The sequence below is a fragment of the Lemur catta genome, chromosome 1 (assembly GCF_020740605.2).
Source record: "Lemur catta isolate mLemCat1 chromosome 1, mLemCat1.pri, whole genome shotgun sequence".
NCBI classification, from domain to species: domain Eukaryota; kingdom Metazoa; phylum Chordata; class Mammalia; order Primates; family Lemuridae; genus Lemur; species Lemur catta.
Window position 1 is genome coordinate 203,203,981 of NC_059128.1, and position 18,914 is coordinate 203,222,894.

Here is an 18,914-nt window from a genome sequence, read left to right on the forward strand (position 1 = left end):
TAGACTAATGCACCCTAAAAGACAGTTGGCAATGAAATTTTATTAGTTCACAGTATAATGAGAAAAACAAGAAAGAGTTTTTTGCTATATAGATTTCTTTTATCCCCCAACTAAGGACTCATCTGTTAAGCATTTAGGATGTTGTCTGTTACTGTGCTAAGGATATTCACTTATTACCTCATTTTCACACTTGTACTTTACATGGAAGGAAAATGAAGCGCGGAGTGCAAAGTTACAACTTTACCCAGGACATGCTGCTAAATAAGCTGAGGAGCTGGAGGTTGAACCTTGGTCTGACTACTCTAGGGACCAGCCTTTGCCTTTAACACCACATTTGGGAGTGGGGACTCCCAGTTTGTTGTTACTAGGTAGTGAAATCCAAAAATATCTGCACAAATAGATAAACTCTGCCATCAGGCTGAGGCTCTCAGAGTTTTCCATCACCAACAATAGTGATACTCACATTCCAGTCTAGAGATGTCACGTCCTTGTTGCTTGGAACATCTTGCCCTCCTTCTCGTATACAATGTCTAAGTACTAACTGCGTGGAGCCACTAGTGCTGTTTTCACTAAGATTCCATATTCTTGCTGTTGAGTCTCCAGACCTACAAAGCATACAACAGATTTTAAATTCTCATGACATTCTCAAGTATCAGAATCAAAGCAACATACTTATATCCTATTATTAATAAGGCAAATAAAAACTAGACTATCAGGAATTTCCATTTCCAGTATTTTTCCCATTCTACTTTTTGGGGCCCTCAAGTAGTCTTGAAGTAGTTAAGTTTAAACAAAACTTCTAAAATTACTTCATGAAGGATTAAGATTTACAGAGAAAAAATGACCACAAACAAGCAACAACAAAAACCTGAAAATATATTTATAAAGTGTATTAACAATTCAGTAAGATATTTTAAAAAGCTATTTTAGTACCACTCTGAGAAACATACCCTGATGCCAGGAGATCACTAACGGGGTTCCAGGCACAGATGAAAACTTCAGATTCATGGCCCCGTAACACAACTGCTTTATTAGGAGGGATTTCAACATCCCCATCCACTTCCATCATATCAGTATGATTATCTGCATTACAAGAAACAAGTGGATAATTCCAGTTAGGTAATATTACAACATGCTGGGGGCGGGGATTCTTCCTTTATAATATACAGTGTAACATTTTTTACTATGTCAGGTTAAGCTAAACATGACTACACAGTTTTGTCACATGGAAAATAAATTCCTATCTTTAGTTAAGTATGATCATACTATTTTTAAAAGTATGTGTGTGAATATGTGTTTAGAGGGGCAGGGAGGCAGGGTGAGAAGCAGGAATGTACAAGATTAGACCTAACCATAGCTAAAATGATAAAATGGTTTGAATTAAATATAATGCATACCAATACTATTCTGAGTTTCTGCCAGTAGGGGTTGCTGATATCATTCATATAACATTAGAGTTGACTTTATATCTCAATGTTGGAGCTTTATAGTATTTGTTAATAACTAGTATTACAAATTTTATTTAGAAACCAAATGCAGATGTAAAAATTCATTAAACAATGGAAAAAGAAGTTCTAAATATTTTTAAAAGAAAATAAAATCAAAAAAAAAGGTAACTTTTTAGAGCTTTAGCAATAAAAATCTGAATGGTGTGATACAAGTTAGAAGAACAAGTTGGTACAAATAAAACAAATGAAGTTATTTCAGCTTAGAAGATGGGACATTCCAGTAAAGCAAAATATGTCCTCTGAAAAGAAATTTTTAAAAATTCTTGTCTCAGCTCACTTGCTATAGTATGTGCTCCATTCTCCTCCCCATTTGCTGTGTTTTCTCCATTTTTTGCAGATCCTTGTTGGTTAGTGGTAGCTGTGACAGCTGCAGCAGTTGCAGCCTGCTGCTGTGCAAGCTTGTCTCTATAAGCTTGCTGTCTTGTCTGTACTACATCAGGCATTACGGCATCTATCAGGGATAGAGACTCTATTGGTCGACCATCAAACAAGGTACCATCCTAGATTTGGAAAATTGAGAGAGAAGAAAAATCAAAGGTAATATTTAAGGTTATTTGTATTCATACAAATTCAACAGCAGAAATGAAAATCTTCATTCCAAGAAAAACACTGCTAGAAATTTTCTGAACTCATGTAAAAAGAAGTCAAGAGGGAAGGAAGGAACTTCAAAAGGCAACTGCAAATGGCTGTTTAAGTCTTCCTTGTCACTTAGTTCATGTTATTGTTAAATGCTTGTACAGTAGAACTACAATACAAGTGACTGCTGAAAATTGAAAGGGATAAAAAAATGTAGGCCCAGATGATAAAATGATCAATTAGATTTCAAAATGCTGTTAGTCAAAAGCAACAATCAAGATGGAATTGTTCATACAATGGTTAGTAGCTTGGTGCTATATAATAACAAATACTTCTTTTAAAAAACCAAAAACTTTAAAAATAGCTTTGTCAGACTCAAAAATTTCTTGTGATTTAAAACATTAAAGCAGAAATAGAATTCAGATATTATGCCATACAATCACCTCATTTTACTAATCTTGATATCTAAGCACAAGGTTAAAGACTTGTTAAAGTTACGCAGCTAGGCAATGGCAACTGGGATCTTTTAACCCAGTGCTATTCAAAGTATGATCCAAAGACCAACAGCACCACCATCACCTAGTAGCTTGTTAGAAATGGAGATTCAAACATACAGAATCAAAATCTCTAAAGGGAGGCTCAGGAACCAGTATTTTAACAAGCTCTCTGGGTGAGTCTTACCTGCACTAACATATGAGAAGTGCCATCATAACTCACAGGCTAGTGCTCTTTAATATTACGGAGTTGTTAGAATTTCCAAAGCTCCACTAGTGATATTAGGAAGCTCACGATTAACAGAAAGTTCTCCAAGTGAGCACAAGAAGAGACACAGACACATAGAGCATGCCAGAAACAGAAAGAGGGCACATCAGTTACAAACACGCATGTGTGATGCCCAATTCACTTAAACTGGTGAACATGAATCCCTGACAATCTATAGTGGTGTGATGGGGTGCTCTGAGCTATGAAAACACAGCATGTCTTTCTGAATTACCAATTGTAATCCAATATTTGAGAAATAGCAGAAAGCATTCTAACTTACAAATAACTAAAAAAAACCACTTAAAACCAACACACACTGTGGAATAAGTATTAAGTTAAATTTACATAAAATTTCTCAGCTAAAATTAGACTTCATCTTTGACCAGTGGCAGAACTTGCTTATACCCTCTGTAATAAAGCATAGTGTAGGGGGGAGGACACATTTAATTTAGTGTTAGTAAAATTTTCAGTCACAGAGATGAAGAAGCCAAAAATAATAAAAATCTATTTTAGTATACTATATGATTATACTAATAAATATCACAGAAATCATGGATGCTTCAGTTTAAAAAATACTCACAAAAGGAGAACGTGTTAATCTCTGAAATGAAAATAAGGGTAAGAGTTCCTGGCCATATATGAAAATTTTAAGCTAGACCAGGGATTTGTAAATTTTTTCTGTAAAAGACCCAGATAATAAGTATTAATTTAGGCTTTGCAGGCCATAAGGTCTCTGTCAAAGTACTTGATTCTGCCACAAGCAGCCCAAAGAAGGGCCAGGACTTGGCTCATGGGCCACAGTATCTGCCATCTGAGCCACACAAACCACTTTTATGCGGACCTTAGATAGGCAGTAGCATCCAGAGTTGGCTTCAATTATAACCCGGCTTCCAAAATCACAGTATATCCAAATAACATGAGAGTTTCCAATTATCAGGCCATCAGTTATGGTCTCAGCATTCCATAGCACAATGCTGTTGTATTAATAAACATAATTTCTTAGTGTTTACTTATAAAGTCATATTAAGAGAAATAAGATACAGATAATGGACCTTACAATTGGGAGCAACATGCCTCCCCTGTGTGATCTGACTGCTACACGAGAAATAACACCTGCATTTTTGTTAACCCAGTGAAGCCAAAGTCAGATACCGAATAAGCCAACAAGACAGCTAATTTAAGGACATATTCAAGAGTAAGAATTAGTATTTGAAATAAGTCTTCCTTACCTCATTAATACTAACTTCTGCCTCTACATACTGTAGACCTTTCTGGATGATAGAAATCAATGCAGCAGGTGGGACGAGGGCACCATTTATATTGGACTGACTGATATGGCTTTCTATACCAAAGGTAAATGCTGAATGAGAAAATCCTAAAAGCAAAAGAAAAGGTATGAGAATTTATTTTCCTAGTGGCAACATGCTAAATGATACACAAAAAAAGATCTCTATAACCTTTTAAAATCACATACCACCCATCTGAAATCCCATACTGGTAGCTAAGGTCAAGTATATTTTTAAATAAAAGAATTATCAAAATTTATTTGTTACCTTTTATATATTTTCCTTTTCTCTTAATTACCAAATGTACTCTCTAAAATTTCTAGTACATACTTGATTACATAGCTTCAAATTTTCTAAAATGTAGCAGTGATAACATAACTTTCCTCAACAAAAAGCACCAAACTTAAAAGTTGAAAAAGCGTTTGGAAGTCATGCAATTCAATTGCTCCAGTCAAGATAACTGAGGCCAAGAGAGAATAAGTGACATTTAATATTTCTGTAGTAAATTTAAATTTCTACAAATTGTCAAACATCCTCATAAATTCAATATTGTGCAGCTTTTTCAAACTACTTAGGAAATAAAAGGCAAATTAAAACTAATAAAAGGAAAGCTGAAATTTACAATGAAAAATTCTAATACGTAAGTCCCATTTTATGTATGAGTTTAAGTGCTTTTAAAGATACTAATTCTTTGCCACTTAGTCATAACTCATCTAAATGAAATCTTCAGGTAAAGTAGAGCTAGCAAATAAAAATCCAGTTTATAGATTTCTACCAGCAATTATTTACTTTTAATTTGAAATACTTAAAACCACAACACTCACATAAAAATCTCTTTAATGTTGGCCTTGCTTTTTATGAAAGTCTATTCAAAATTCAAGAGCACAACTCTAATAAACTGATAAGCCGAGGGTGGTTATTCTCTTTACCAAAATATTCATCATAGTTTATCATTAAGTAGTAATTTCTATAATGTATTTTAAACAATTCAATTAAATTGTGCATGTAATACACAATGCTAAGAAACTTTCACGCTAAAAAAAGTAAATAAATAATAGGCTTATTTGGTGTCTATATAATTTATATACCTCTGGACTGTCTATATTAGTTTTAGCATTGAGCACACATTCTTTTTGCATTTTGTGCTTCCACTCTTAACACTCCTTGTGGTACTATGAACAGTCTAATAAGATATTGTGGGCTCACAAACAGTGTTTAGCTAGGACATATTTTAATTGATTAATTGATAGTGAAGTACACTTAAGTTGATTTTCCTCCTGGCTCTCTCCCTCCCTCTCTCTTTACAACAGTGGTCCCCAACCTTTTTGGCACCAGGGACTGGTTTCACGGAAGACAATTTTTCCACTGACCCTGGGCCCAGGGGTGGGTGCGCAGAGCTCAGGCCATGATGCGAGCAGTGAGCAGAGGCTGTAAATACAGATGAGGCTTTGCTGCCAGCCCAGAGCTCACCTCCTGCTGTGCGCTGTCCCTCCCCCCAACCCCCCCACCCCCAACCCCGCAGTTTCACAGAAGACAATTTTTCCACAGATTGGGGGGTGGGGTGGGTGCAGAGCTCTGCGGCCCTGTCCCAGTATGTGGGAGTTGGGGACTGCAGCTTCCATGTCAACTACCCATAGTGGAAAAGACTAGAATTGAAAAAATGTTACCTTTATGACCTTGATTTTAACCTCACAATTTGCCCACAAGACAAGATCAAAATTAAATGCATTTATAGTGATTTACAGTGTTCCCCATAATCTGAGCTCACAGAGATGGCTAAAAAAGGTATCAATGAAAAAAAAAAAAGCACCATTTTGAATCATCCCTCTAAGGTAACCCATAACTACTTGAATATGAGTAGATTCCAGATCACCAGGGTAGAAAGCTGAGAATAAGGCCTGGGGAGGTTGGGAAGAAAGGGTCAGATATAGCAGTGAAATCCATAAACAGTAGGGTTGGAGACTTGTTTTCAATACCCCCTCCCTAAATAAATTTGCAGTAAATCATACATAATAAAAACAGCCAAATAGTTAAGTAGGTTAGAGATTTAAGAAGACTTTGAGATAGAAGATATTTATGAGGGACCTACACCATATGCTAGACACCATGCACAAATGCATAATTTTATTGTTTTAAAATCTGATGGGAAAATAGCCACTAAGAACAGAGACACTCTACTGCTCTTCTTAAACAATTAAAATATGGTCAAGGATAACGCTAAAGCAGAGAGTAAGCGCCTGTTTCCTAATAGAAAGTAAAAGATTACATCATTGTTCTGTTTTCCGGAAAGTGATCCCCAGCCTTCATAATAAAGGTCAAACTCCTAAGCATGGAACACAGTTATTTTTTTAATCTGGTCCTACCTACCTCTCCATTCTCATCTTCCCAATTCCATACACCACTCCCCAATCTTGTTTCCACTGTACATTAAATTCAAGTGATGGCAAATTACATGTAATATCTTGAATAAGCTGTGCTATATCGGGCCTCTGAGCCTTGTTGTGTTCCTATCCTCTTTTCATCTATCTGAATGGAGGCGAAGTCTTCTTTTACTACCCCAGGGTTAATCATTCTCTCCTACACTGATCCTGTAATTTGTACATGTGCGGCACTTACCACACTGGTTATCAGTGTCTGACTAGTAGACTGGGCTATCTGACCAAAGGGTTTGTATCTAGTTATCTTTTAAATCTGGGAAACTAACACATTACTTAACAACTACCCAATAAACATTTGTTCAATTAGAATGTAATGCTATTATATTTTGTATTTTGGTACATCAAAAAATACTTGACTCCAGAAAAAGCAAGACTTAAGTGTTCCTTGAAAAACAATCTAAAACTTGAACCAGATTTATGCCAAAAAACATTCCCATTTATCTGTAGGAAATATTTCACAGGGACAGCTTTCACTTTACATAATAGGAGGCAAAAGGGATCACCTAAACTTGTGAAATGTTAAAATCCGGCATGATTGCCTAAAATAGCATCCCTTCTTTCCAAGGGTAAAAGTGAATTTGATATGAATAGTACCTCTATAATCAAGCACTTTAAACATTCACTAGAGTAATTAAGATTTAGGAGGCAGAAGAGAAATGCCAGACAGGAATCAGGCTGAAAACCATGAAATTCAGTGTATACATTCAGTGACAGAAACAAACAGTAGCGGGGGAGAGGGAAGGGGAGGAGCATGAGTTACACATGAGATCACAAAGCAAACATTTTCTGTATAGCACTTGTTTCAGGGAGTGCTTTCCCTTAGGATGTTAGGAACTGGGACTGTGTTGTCTAAGCGGAGTCAGTCCTCCAGAGCCTGCCAACTTTACTTTGCAAATAGACAATACAGGAATAAGAAAATGGACCTTGAATACCATGGTTATGGTGCAGGGTGTCTAGATAAGACAAATTGATGAAAAAGGCAAAGCTTAAATATGATCACAACACAGTGCCCTAGTATGTAAAGAAAATCTGATTTAGACAAAATCCTATTTAAGGTTCAGGTCAGAAAAGCCCATAAAATTATATTCCTGTTCCCATAATCACATGTTCCCTCACCTCCAAATCAATTTCCAACTCTGCCCTACAGATCCAGATTTCAGAAAGGGTAAAAAGGTGGTGAAGGGAAATGATATAGGATCTTGGCTGTTGAAGAATTAAACCCCGCATTTATATTCTAGCTATGCAATTTTGTGCCCCAATTTTGCCCTTAAATAAACTATGAACATTTTATACAAATTATATTTTCTGAAATAATTTTAATAGCATCATAATATTTAGCCAATAAATGTATTCAGCCAGTAAACTGGTCATACCATAGCTGGACATTTGGACTTTTCCAATGTCATTTGGACTTTTCCAATGTCCACTATTTAAAAAGAATCTTACCTTAAATAGGTATGTATACGCTTTTGCTATGTATAATTTTTTTTCTCCTTAGGATGGATTCCTTCAAAAGCTGAAGGGAACATGAACATTTTAAAAGTAGTTTTCATGACTGCCAAATTGCTTTCCAAAACACTGTGCAAATTTATAATGCCATCAGCAATTTATATATGTTTCATTATACCCTCGCTATGCTGACTAGTCCCCCCCCCCAAAAAAGATTACTAATTAAGATTGAACAAATTCTCAGTTTGGCAACTATTAAAAGGACCTTTGTCCTTTAATAAGTGTGTCAGTAGAAATGGGTAATAGGAATATCCTGTTTCAGCAAAAAATGAGTCATTGAGCTTACAAAAAAAAGGAGAAAAACTGATTTGGAAATATGAAAGTATTGCAATTACCAGTATGCATGATAATTGCTTGCTGTTTATTGTTAATTATGTATACAAATACGTGTGTCAAATCAACGTTTTTCCCTATTTTACTTGATTATAAAGCAAAACTACACACCTATTTACACTTTTGTAGCTGGTCATCAACTCATAAAAATTAAAAGGAAGACCAAAGGTAGACATACCAGATCCTGAGCTCTCTTCACTCCAGTTCTTCATGGCTACAGACACACTATTGATAGCCAGTTTAACCTGACTCCACTGAATCCACTGGTAAAGACTGTTTAGAAACAGCACTGAGAGTGAAGTGTGTAGGAAGGAATGGTTATCTAGCTCAGTTACCTTTATCTGAGTCAAGAGAAACTGCACTGTCATTTGATTGCCGATATTTTATTAACCATTATAGGTGCTAATACAAAACCTAAAATGAAAAAATGAATGAATGAGCTATATAGTGGCATAGGCCAGAACTTGAACGTTATGCATAAATATTTAGGTAACTGTGTGCCTACTATGATTGTTTTCTAAATTAAAAAAATAGTAATATATAGTTTTGACATGTGATCTTATAAGCAAATATAACATTTGAAGTAATAATCACCATATTAAGAAAAACTGGTGTGGTGCAAGGCCTATCTCCAGGGAGATATGATATCCCTTTGAAAGGGTTAGGAAAAAAAACCAATGGAGGGAGATGGGGTGGAGAGACAAGATGATCTTTCATGAACCAAACATTTTAATCCTACATATATCATCACCTTCTTATGGAAGCTATATGCAAGATGAACCTCAGTTCTAAAAACATGAGGATTTTTTCCAAAAAGCAACAGTATTCAGAATCACAATCTAGAAAACAACTTATCTTAGTAATAAGGACATTTTGCCTTTGCAATTTCCAGTTAGTCTTAAAATCAGAGGATGAAACAGTTTCATAGCTTCCAACAGTCAAGTACGTCATAAATGGAGAAGTTATGGAGCTCTTAAACATCCAACAGATTGACAGTTAAATCTAGTATCAAGAATTCTCCCCCAAATCAAATATAAAATTTGAGCAAAATGAAATGACATCTTCTTACACAAAGTAACAAGAAAAACAGGTGCCAGAAAGTTCACAAATAATCGCCAAGGTACAATTTCTTCATAACAAAACAAACCAAAACTGTGCATAACTACAGGAGTCAAAGGTGATGCAAAGTAGGGGTGTGGAAGAACGAAAGGGGAATTAAAAAGGTCCAAACCAGTTTAGTTCTTGTTAGATCAACACTGTATCAGATTATATTATATTCAACTTGGAGTGTACCACTAAGTATTTATATGCATATGGTTGCTATAGATGAGTTATTAGAGCAATCAAATTAATGCCCTTGGGTGAATACTAATTAAAGAAAGCATACTGAATCAAGTTAATCGTTACTTACAGTACCACACATCAAATACACTCAATTTTCAAGTCATCTCAAAAGAAAAAAAAATTTATTTCCTAGGAAATTTTTGTTGAGTATGGAAGTCTACTTCATAAAAATGCAGAATGGTGAGTACCAAAGTAATTTGCTTAGGGTGAACTTTCTAGAAAAAGTTATAACATTTAATAAAAACCCTACAATAAATATATCTTTCTCTTAATTAGTTTTGAAGAGTTGGGAGGATGGCTTATTTGTCCACTAAACTTAATTTGAGGCTGAATTATCACAATGTAATACCTTTTCAACAAGCAACAAATTTTATAGATGAGGAAAATGAATCTCAGAAGTTATGTAATTTGGGGGAAAGACAAGAACTTTTAACAGATAATATTTTTTAGTACTGATTATGGTATAAAATATGTAAAACCGAAACAATTTAAGTGATTTTATTCCCTCTAGAAATGGATACCATAGTCAACAATAAACACTGCAGAGAACAAATATTAACAGTTCTTACTGAAAAACAATACTAAACCACATTTATCAAAATATAACACTTCTATAAGGTGTTTTCAGACTTTCTTTGATTGAGAGCCTTTCGAAAATGAGACAGGCAAGGAGCAAATTTTATTTCCTTTTTGGTAGCCTTCACAAACCGATTCTTTGCATGTCTTTGCACAAATGCTTTCTTTGCTATGACTGTTCCTTTTCCGCATGTCTCCCAATCCAAGTCAGCACTCTTCCATAGGGAAAGGAGCAGTATTAAGATTCCAGCTTCTTCTGTATTGCTTTAAATCTTTCAAGAGAAATGTTATGACCTAAAAATAATTTATATCATATTTCTTAGATACTTAACAACTAACTCTCAACAAGTATCCTTTGAAGGTTATGGTGATAAATATGCTGAATCCCCAGAAATTTTACTGTTCTAGGGGATGCTAAATTAGAATCTATTGCAAAAGTAGCCATATTCATAAATAATTGGAGATAAGAACCAAGAAAGAGCTTTTGAAGTGGCAAGTGCCCAGATCTGAAGCCTCTATAGGCTTTTGTTAGGGGTGAGATTCAGGATTCTATCTGAACACTGTTGTGAGTTCACAGAACTATAAAATTCTTAAACTCTCTGCCATCTCCTATTTCTAGAATTTCAAATGAATGTCTCCTAACATCCTTTATGACAGAAAGATGCCTCATTATTCCTACTAAACTAATACAAATACACCACTTTTAGTGGCACCTCCTCTCACACACCAAATCTCAGTAGGTGTACATTTCATGCTTTCTATTTTATCTTGAAAAGTTACTAATTGTAATTTTTCTTTCAAGATATTGTGAACATGCTACATACCTGTTGTCAACTTTCTTGTCAAGTTCTAATTGTCCTACAACTACTATAGAGCAGTGGCTTTCAGACTTTATTAAGCCTAGGAATCACGTGGGGCAAGTGTAAAATGCAGATTCCTGGGCCCCACTCGGCGTTCTCTAAGTGATTCTGATGCAGGTGGTCAGAGGATCAAACTTTAGAACTCTGGTATAGGCGATTCTTAAATTTATGGCAAGGTGAAGTCCTAGAAAAACTGCCATAAGTCAAAATGTCATCAGCTGAGTCTGATTTTCCCCTACAAATCATAATGTAAATAGGAAGTTACAATTTTTGCCAAGGGACTGGTGTTCATATTTTTAGATGTGACTTAACATCACCAGTACACTGTAAAGTATAAAACTTTCTAAAGAATACACAAAACACACGTAAGAATGCAGTAAACAACCATAAAGGACTTAATATGATACATCAATCTACCAAAGATTTTTTTCATCCTTGCTTTACTTTTATTGCAACATAAAACAGCTTAAAACCTGGAATTTACAAGATTTTTTTCTGCGAACATAAGCAACTTCAAGTAGACTTTTGGTAATATTTAAAATCACTGGATACTCTTTCAGAAATTAATCTAGAATATTATTTTACTGCCCCTTTTTACTCACTATATTTTCTTGTTGCAATATAAAATATCAATTTGTAGACTTCTGTTCAGAAACAGGAAAATTTGCATGCACACTAACACCTCTAAACCGCATCTTGTCCTATTTCGCCCCAGCAAAGACTGAACCACAGGGCGCGCTGCTGAGCTATGTAACTGTTTCTGTCTTTCAAAAACAGTAATTTCATACAGTTCAACCTTAATAGTTGCCTTTACAATAAACCTATAAGCCTTTACGACAATATTTCTCATCTACCAATCCTCCACAATGTCTTTTGCTTCAGTGTCCAAAAGCTTCAAAGCTCTGGCCTAAAAGGTGGTCAAATTCAAGAGCAGAAAGCATAGTTTGCTTATACCCAACAAATTCTTTCCATTTTGGTCAAACTGCTACATAACAATGTCTGAACATTACATGTTACATATGTAATAATAACTAGGTCACAACATTTTTAGTTTATTAATCATTTTATCTTCTTCAGAACTTTCTTTGGAATTCCTCTTTTAGATCTGCCTTCAATAGCAGTTTACCATTTTAAACAAACAAAACAAGGTCTGTGAATTTCAAAGCTTCACAGTAAGTTATTCTCTGTTGGTTGGTTACTTTAGTTATTTCTCTCTCTTTCCCTTCCTGCCCTTGCTGGACTTCATCTTCTCAGCTGTTCCACATCGGAGAGGAGCAGTGATGGTGCTTGGGAAGAGAAAACCCCACTCAAAGAGAAAGGCTCAGAATTGGAGTACAGCTGGGAGATGCAAACAATGGGATCTAAGGCCACGTATTCCCTGCATAGGAGAGGAGAACTACCTATGCCATACAAGAATGATTCAAAAGTCTTAATACCATAAACTGAGGGCTCATTGTCCTGCAACAGTAGACCTCTATTCTATTCTTTCTGTCGTCCTTCACATGCAACTACCAAAATTATCTTTTTTTATACTGTAATTCACCTTACTACTAAAACATTAACAACAGTAACTTCAAGGTACAATTTCTAAAATTCAATCTCTAGACCATGACATTTTCAACCACCCAATAATTTCATTTGATGTTAGCAATCAGCACTTACCATTGCAATCAATCTTTGTCACATCCTGCTCCCCACCCACACCTAAGATTTCCCTCTTTTACTTTTTTCTTTGCTGAATCAATCCACATTTTCCCTTGCAGCAATCCTTCTTTTTTATGACTATACCTCTTTAATCTAGAAAACGTGGATGATCACTATTTATTTAATATTATATTAATTACAAACGACTTTCAATGATTTATATTTGTAATCACCCTCAATACAGTAATAAGAATTCAGGTCAAGGATACACTTAATCAATTGGGATACTACTTATGAAAGCATTCTGAAAAAAATTACTGTTAATTTAGCTTTTGAAATGCTAACTGTAATTAGGACCAACAACATTTAATTGAAGATTCTAGATATACATTACAAACTGATGGTATCTGAGAGTTTATATGTTCCTAACTAAACACGTGCAATAATCTCACCTCATAACAAATTATCAAAATGGTCTTTGAACAGTGAAAGCCAAACTGTTTGTTACAATATTTGCCTGAGATAATTCCAACATATTTGAAAGAGTCAGAGAGTTAAACCATGCAGTAAAACATAGCTTTAAAATGGCAGTCCAGACATTAAGGAAACATACAAAGTTCAACAGTTTGGACTGATACAAATTTCAAATGCATAAAAGATTATTTTGAGAATATTAAAATAATTTGAGGCCTATTTACTTTATGAAAGTACTCACCTGACTCTTGCAAGTATCTATATACCAAGAAGTTGACCTCATCACTGCTTATACTCATCTTTATTCCCACTTAAACCATGAGGTCACAACACAGGATATAACCCTAAAAATAAAACAAAGTTAATTAAGTATTTTCTCAGTAAAATATCTTTAAACAAAATGTAAACAATATTGTTAAAACCATTTGATTTTATTAAATGATGTAAAATGAAGGTTCTCTATTGCCTAATAATAATGAACCCTAACAAGTAAAGTTACTTCCAATAGTTAAGAAATGATTATACAACCAAAACATGGCTGGTGCTATTTTTCTGCAAGGTAACATACCAGCAAAAATGAATCAAAATTTATAAAAGGGCTTTAGTTAGCAACATATTTTAATGGTTATATGAAATAGCATAAAGAGTTGTTTCTTTTTTCTCCTTAACTGTAAAAAAAAAATAGTTAAGTTTTAAAAATCCAGAATACTAGTTCTTTAGGTAAAGACTGATTTTAGACCATTGGATGGGGGAAAACTACAAGTCTTCCACTCTGGTTTTGTATGCAAAACTTGGCAGGATTTGAAGTCTCTGTTTTCTCAACATCTAATCTGCAATATTCAAATCTCAAAAGGCTCTCCTAGGTGTGTATAAGATAGAGAAGCTGGAATAACAGTTTCCAACACTCAAATGATATTCTCTTACTCAACATACTTAAACCTTGAACACAGAGGGGGGAAAAGAAGAAAACTGAGACATGACTTAAGTATGTCTAATTATGCTTTTCTGTTCTCATGTCACCGAAAGGATTTAAAGAGGAGGTCAGGAAACTTTTCTATAAAGAGCCAGACAGTAAATATTTTAGGCTTTATCAGCCATATAGTCTGTCACACTACTCAACTCTACCATGTGGTGCAAAAGCAGCAACACACAATATGTAAACAAATTTGAGTGTGGCTGTGTTCCAATAAAGCTTTATTTATGGAAACTGAAATTTGAATTTCATGATATTGTTGTATCATATACTATTAATCTTTTGATTTTTTTTTTCCCAAGCACTTGAAAGTATAAAACCTTTCTTTGCTTGCAGTTCTTCTAAAAGGGTAGCAGGCTGGATTGGGCCTATACACTGTAGTTTGCTGATTCCTATTTAAAAATTATATGCTAACATCTACTCAGTATAAAGGGGTATCTATTAACACTGTGGATCTATGCTGATTATCCTGCTACTGCTAAGTCATGGATCTCTTTATAATACAGAATTAACAGTATACTTAAAAATCATAAATTGTAAGCATTTGTAAATTTATGTTTACATGTGACTACTATGTGACAGAAACAGCTACTGCCCTAGGTTGTGGGAAAAGTGGTGACTAAATACCCATCAAGCTTCTATCTCATAAAGGAAGACAGACAAATAAGGAGGTAGTAACAATTTTCTGGAGGACACGCACAGAGGAAGCCCTCGCTAAATTCAGTAGTCTAGGACTGCACCTTAGAGGAAGTGCTGCTGGTGTTCAGACTGACGTGGGAGAAGGAAGGGCCTGAGAGCAGGGGTGCTCTGGGGACGGAGGCAGGGAACAGATGCAGCCCAGTGACCAGGAACCATCAGTGGAAGGGCTGGGTGAGCAGAGGCAAGACCCAAAGGCAGCCTGAAATACTGGTAAAAACCCATACTACGGGGGGTCTTGAAAGCAGCACTAAGAGAAAACAAATACTTTAAACAGTTTTTGGCAGAACAAGAGGAAAACTAGATTTGCATTTTTAAGTCATCACCCTGGTTCTGAGGTAAAGAATATATAGTAAGGAAAATGGACTGGAATAGGGAGGCAAATTAGGAAGACGTTGCAGTGATCCATGAGAAGACTAAAAACTGGACTGGTACAGCAGAGCTAGGACAGTACTGGGATTCCAAAAATATTTACAAAGTAGACTCAATGGCAATTGACTGGACTGCAGGGTTAAGGAAAAGGAAAGAATCAAAGGTTTCTTTTTGGACAACCGGATGGGCACTGCCGTTTACTTAGATGTGAAACCACAGAGGAAGAGTAACAACTATCTTCATGTAAAGAAACAGGTACCTCCCAAAAAATTAATTCACACAGTTACTATTAATTTTCTGTAACCTGAATGCTCAATATATGCCTAATAAAATGCTAACGGTAAAGACTCCTTTGTTGGTTTTGGCCCAGGACATCTTATCTGGATGTCTCTGTAGTACATCAGATGGTAAGTGCTCTGGAGCATACTTTGCTCAGTTTTATCTTAACCCTCAGGAATATGCAGTATTGTGCTCAGCACACATAGTAGGCACTCAGCCAATTCTGAAAGCCTGGTTAACTGAATAATTTTAAAAACAAAACACGCCAACTCCACCTTTTATAAAATTATAAGAAATAAAATCAAAATTTGGCCAATTATGGATATATTTGTCAGGGGAACAATTAGTGATTATTTTTAGGATTTCCCAAAATGAGATGGGCTAGGTAGAATCCAAGTGAGATAGACTGCCAAAGAAAACAGATTTAAGTATTCTCTTCCCCTAATATATTATTCAGTACAACACATGGATAATGAACGCTGCACTGAAGAAGTATCCAAGATACAAAGATCTTCAAAATGCCTGGTTCTGATAAGCAAAGGTCATCAATATTCCAACTTAAAGTAGTAATCTGTGGTGCTTCAGCATCCCGTAATGCATTCCATGGCAAAAAAATAAAAAAACAAAAATGATACAAATTATTATACATAAAAATTCTAATACTTATTGCTGTTATTTTTTAAAGTCATAACAAAAACACTGAATAAGCAGAGCAAGAAAGTTCTTATTTGTTCAAATAGCTATGAACTGATGGTTCAAGTGATCATAGTGCTGTATCAGTTTCTGGCAATCAAAAATACATTTTTTAAGGGAAAAGACCTTAAGGTCCCATTGCTAAAACATCTTAAAAGCCTATGTGCCAAAGAGCAAAATTAGAGAAAATACCACTACTTCATTAGTGGACTTAATATGACTTTGCAGAACTTGTCCATTTTGGTTTGTTTATATGGCCCATGTGAGTCCTCTAAGATGTATCACCTGCTCTATATGCAGACTAGATTAACTGTGGTATCTTTCAGAAAACTCTCTTTAAACTAGGTCACAAACAACGAGACACTCATCTGATCTTTTACACTATTACCCTGCACCAGCAGTCCCCAACCTTTTTGGCACCAGGGACCAGTTTCACGGAAGACAATTTTTCTGCACACCAGGGTAGGGGTGGGAGAGATGGTTTCAGGATGATTCAAGCACATCACATTTATTGTGCAGTCAAAATTCTCTGCTAATGATAATCTGTATTTGCAGCTGCTCCCTGGTGCTAGCAGCTCCACCTCAGATCATCAGGCATTAGATTCTCATAAGGAACATGCAACCTAGATCCCTCGCAAGCGCAGTTTACAGTAGGGTTCATGCTCCTATAAGAATCTACTGCCCTGATCTGAAAGGAGGTGGAGCTTGTGTGGTGATGCAGCGAGTGATGGGGAGTGGCTGTAAATACCAACGAAGCTTTGCTCACTTGCCTGCCTGCCCCTCACCTCCTGCTGTGCGCCTGGTTCCTAAGAGGCCACAGACCATACTGGTCCTGGCCCAGAGGTTGGGGACCCCAGCCCTATACCACCCAGGTGGCAGGCCTGGTGAAGGGAGTATTAGTTCTCCTCAAGGAGCTTATAGGCTATTAAACAAACAGGATATTCAAAATAAACTAACCCTTCCTAAATTCACGAAAAGGATTTATTTGCATATTGTGTCTTACTTATATAGTAAAAAACTGAGTTCCCCCCAAAATTAGTTATCTTTGTACTTTTCTATCCTAACTCTCAGGAACAGCTTTTGTCCTCACAAAAGCTTTTATTTAAAACTCCAATCAGTTATAGGTAATTACTTAATTTAATCCAGAGCTATAGTAAAGTAACCAAAATCAAACACAAAATTATAGTCTTAGTATTTAGCCAAGTGGTTATATTCAAAAGTCCACTTGGTATTTTAAATGTTCACTATCAAATATCATTTTACAGCATGATTTTACAGATAATAATTTAGCAAGTATTATAAAAATATAGGACTACTGAAGCAATTCAGCTATGATTCATTCATTCAACTGAATTATGTATAGCATCACATACATAGGCTGAAACTGAGTTCAGACTATACACAGTGGACTACTGTTCCAAATACTTAATCATCTCCCAGTTTCTTCTTTTACACAACTTCAGTATTATTTCAGACTTCAGCTTCAATCAAGACAGATACATTCTTTTTTTGTTTAAACCCCCTGCCCCAATATTCTTTTCTGATCCCATTCCTAAAGCATGCCAGGGCCAAATTATGATACTAGATTACATTTTTTAAAATATAAATGACTAAAAAAACAGTGAAAGAGTTATGGACAGAGAAAAAGACATAAGATTGTCTTTTCAAATCTCCTACCTACAGCACACTATTAAGAGATCTGGAAAGGCTTTGCATGAGCTAAACTTAAATTTACAATCAAAATTACTTTATCTTACAAAAACAATTTAGTCCAAAATGTACAGTGGCAACATATTATCACATAATAAATGTATTAAATTCTTGTTCCACATTTAGATGATTGTAAATTTTCATTATTCTAAAACTGTCATAAGAATATTTATGCTTAAATATGGTTTTCTTCCACTTCTTTTTGTTGGTGTGCATTTATGAATATTCCTCAAGATCAGGAAAAGTTCATACAAGTAAATTACCGGATCAAACCATGTAGAAGAATGGCTATATTCTGATTCTTAATGCATATTGACAAATTGGGTCCACCCCTGTTTTAAAACAAGAAAATGACTGAAGTTAGTGACAGGCTACAGCTGGAGAAATAAGGAGGGGGGGGAAGTCACAGATACTTCCAACTGTTTCCAGGCTACATAGTAGGAATAAGTGCCCACAGAAGTGGGTGCCTAGATAGCACAGCCCTCTGGGGTGTCACCCTTTGCAGATGCTGAACTAGGGGTAAAGGAAGGACACCCCTGTAGAGAAGCTTCAGAGGAGTTACAATGGCACCATTCACGGCTCATGGAGAGCGTTACCTCTGGTTCTGTTCCCCTCATACAGGAAGATCAAATTTCCAGTTACTTGTATTACTTTGGGGTGATCAAACCAATCCAAACAAATACTGATTAGATGCCTTTGCTAGGAGGCAAGTGAAAAGGAAACACTACAATGATCATACAATGAGCAAAGATGAGGGGAAAATGCACTGTTCCACTACTTTTCTGACCAATTTTTATTGCATCCCCTCAGTCAAAGCTATGATTGAGCATTTCCAGTGCTGCCGGGTAGTACGATAGGTCCTGAAGACACAGTTAAACAAA

The 18,914-nt window shown here is 35.6% G+C and overlaps 1 protein-coding gene across 9 annotated transcripts in view; it reads right to left on the reverse strand.

Annotated features, from left to right (window-relative positions):
* TBL1XR1 (TBL1X receptor 1) overlaps positions 1-18,914 on the reverse strand; it is a 167,544-nt gene that overhangs the window by 28,541 nt on the left and 120,089 nt on the right. For all 9 annotated transcript variants that reach the window (XM_045539706.1, XM_045539701.1, XM_045539702.1 and 6 more), the window contains 5 exons: positions 13,552-13,654; positions 4,076-4,221; positions 1,786-2,008; positions 951-1,083; positions 464-605 (listed from right to left, as the gene is read on the reverse strand). In XM_045539706.1, coding sequence (XP_045395662.1) covers positions 464-605; positions 951-1,083; positions 1,786-2,008; positions 4,076-4,221; positions 13,552-13,609 — 702 coding nt within the window. In that variant the 5' untranslated portion in view covers positions 13,610-13,654. The remainder of the gene's footprint in view (positions 1-463; positions 606-950; positions 1,084-1,785; positions 2,009-4,075; positions 4,222-13,551; positions 13,655-18,914) is intronic.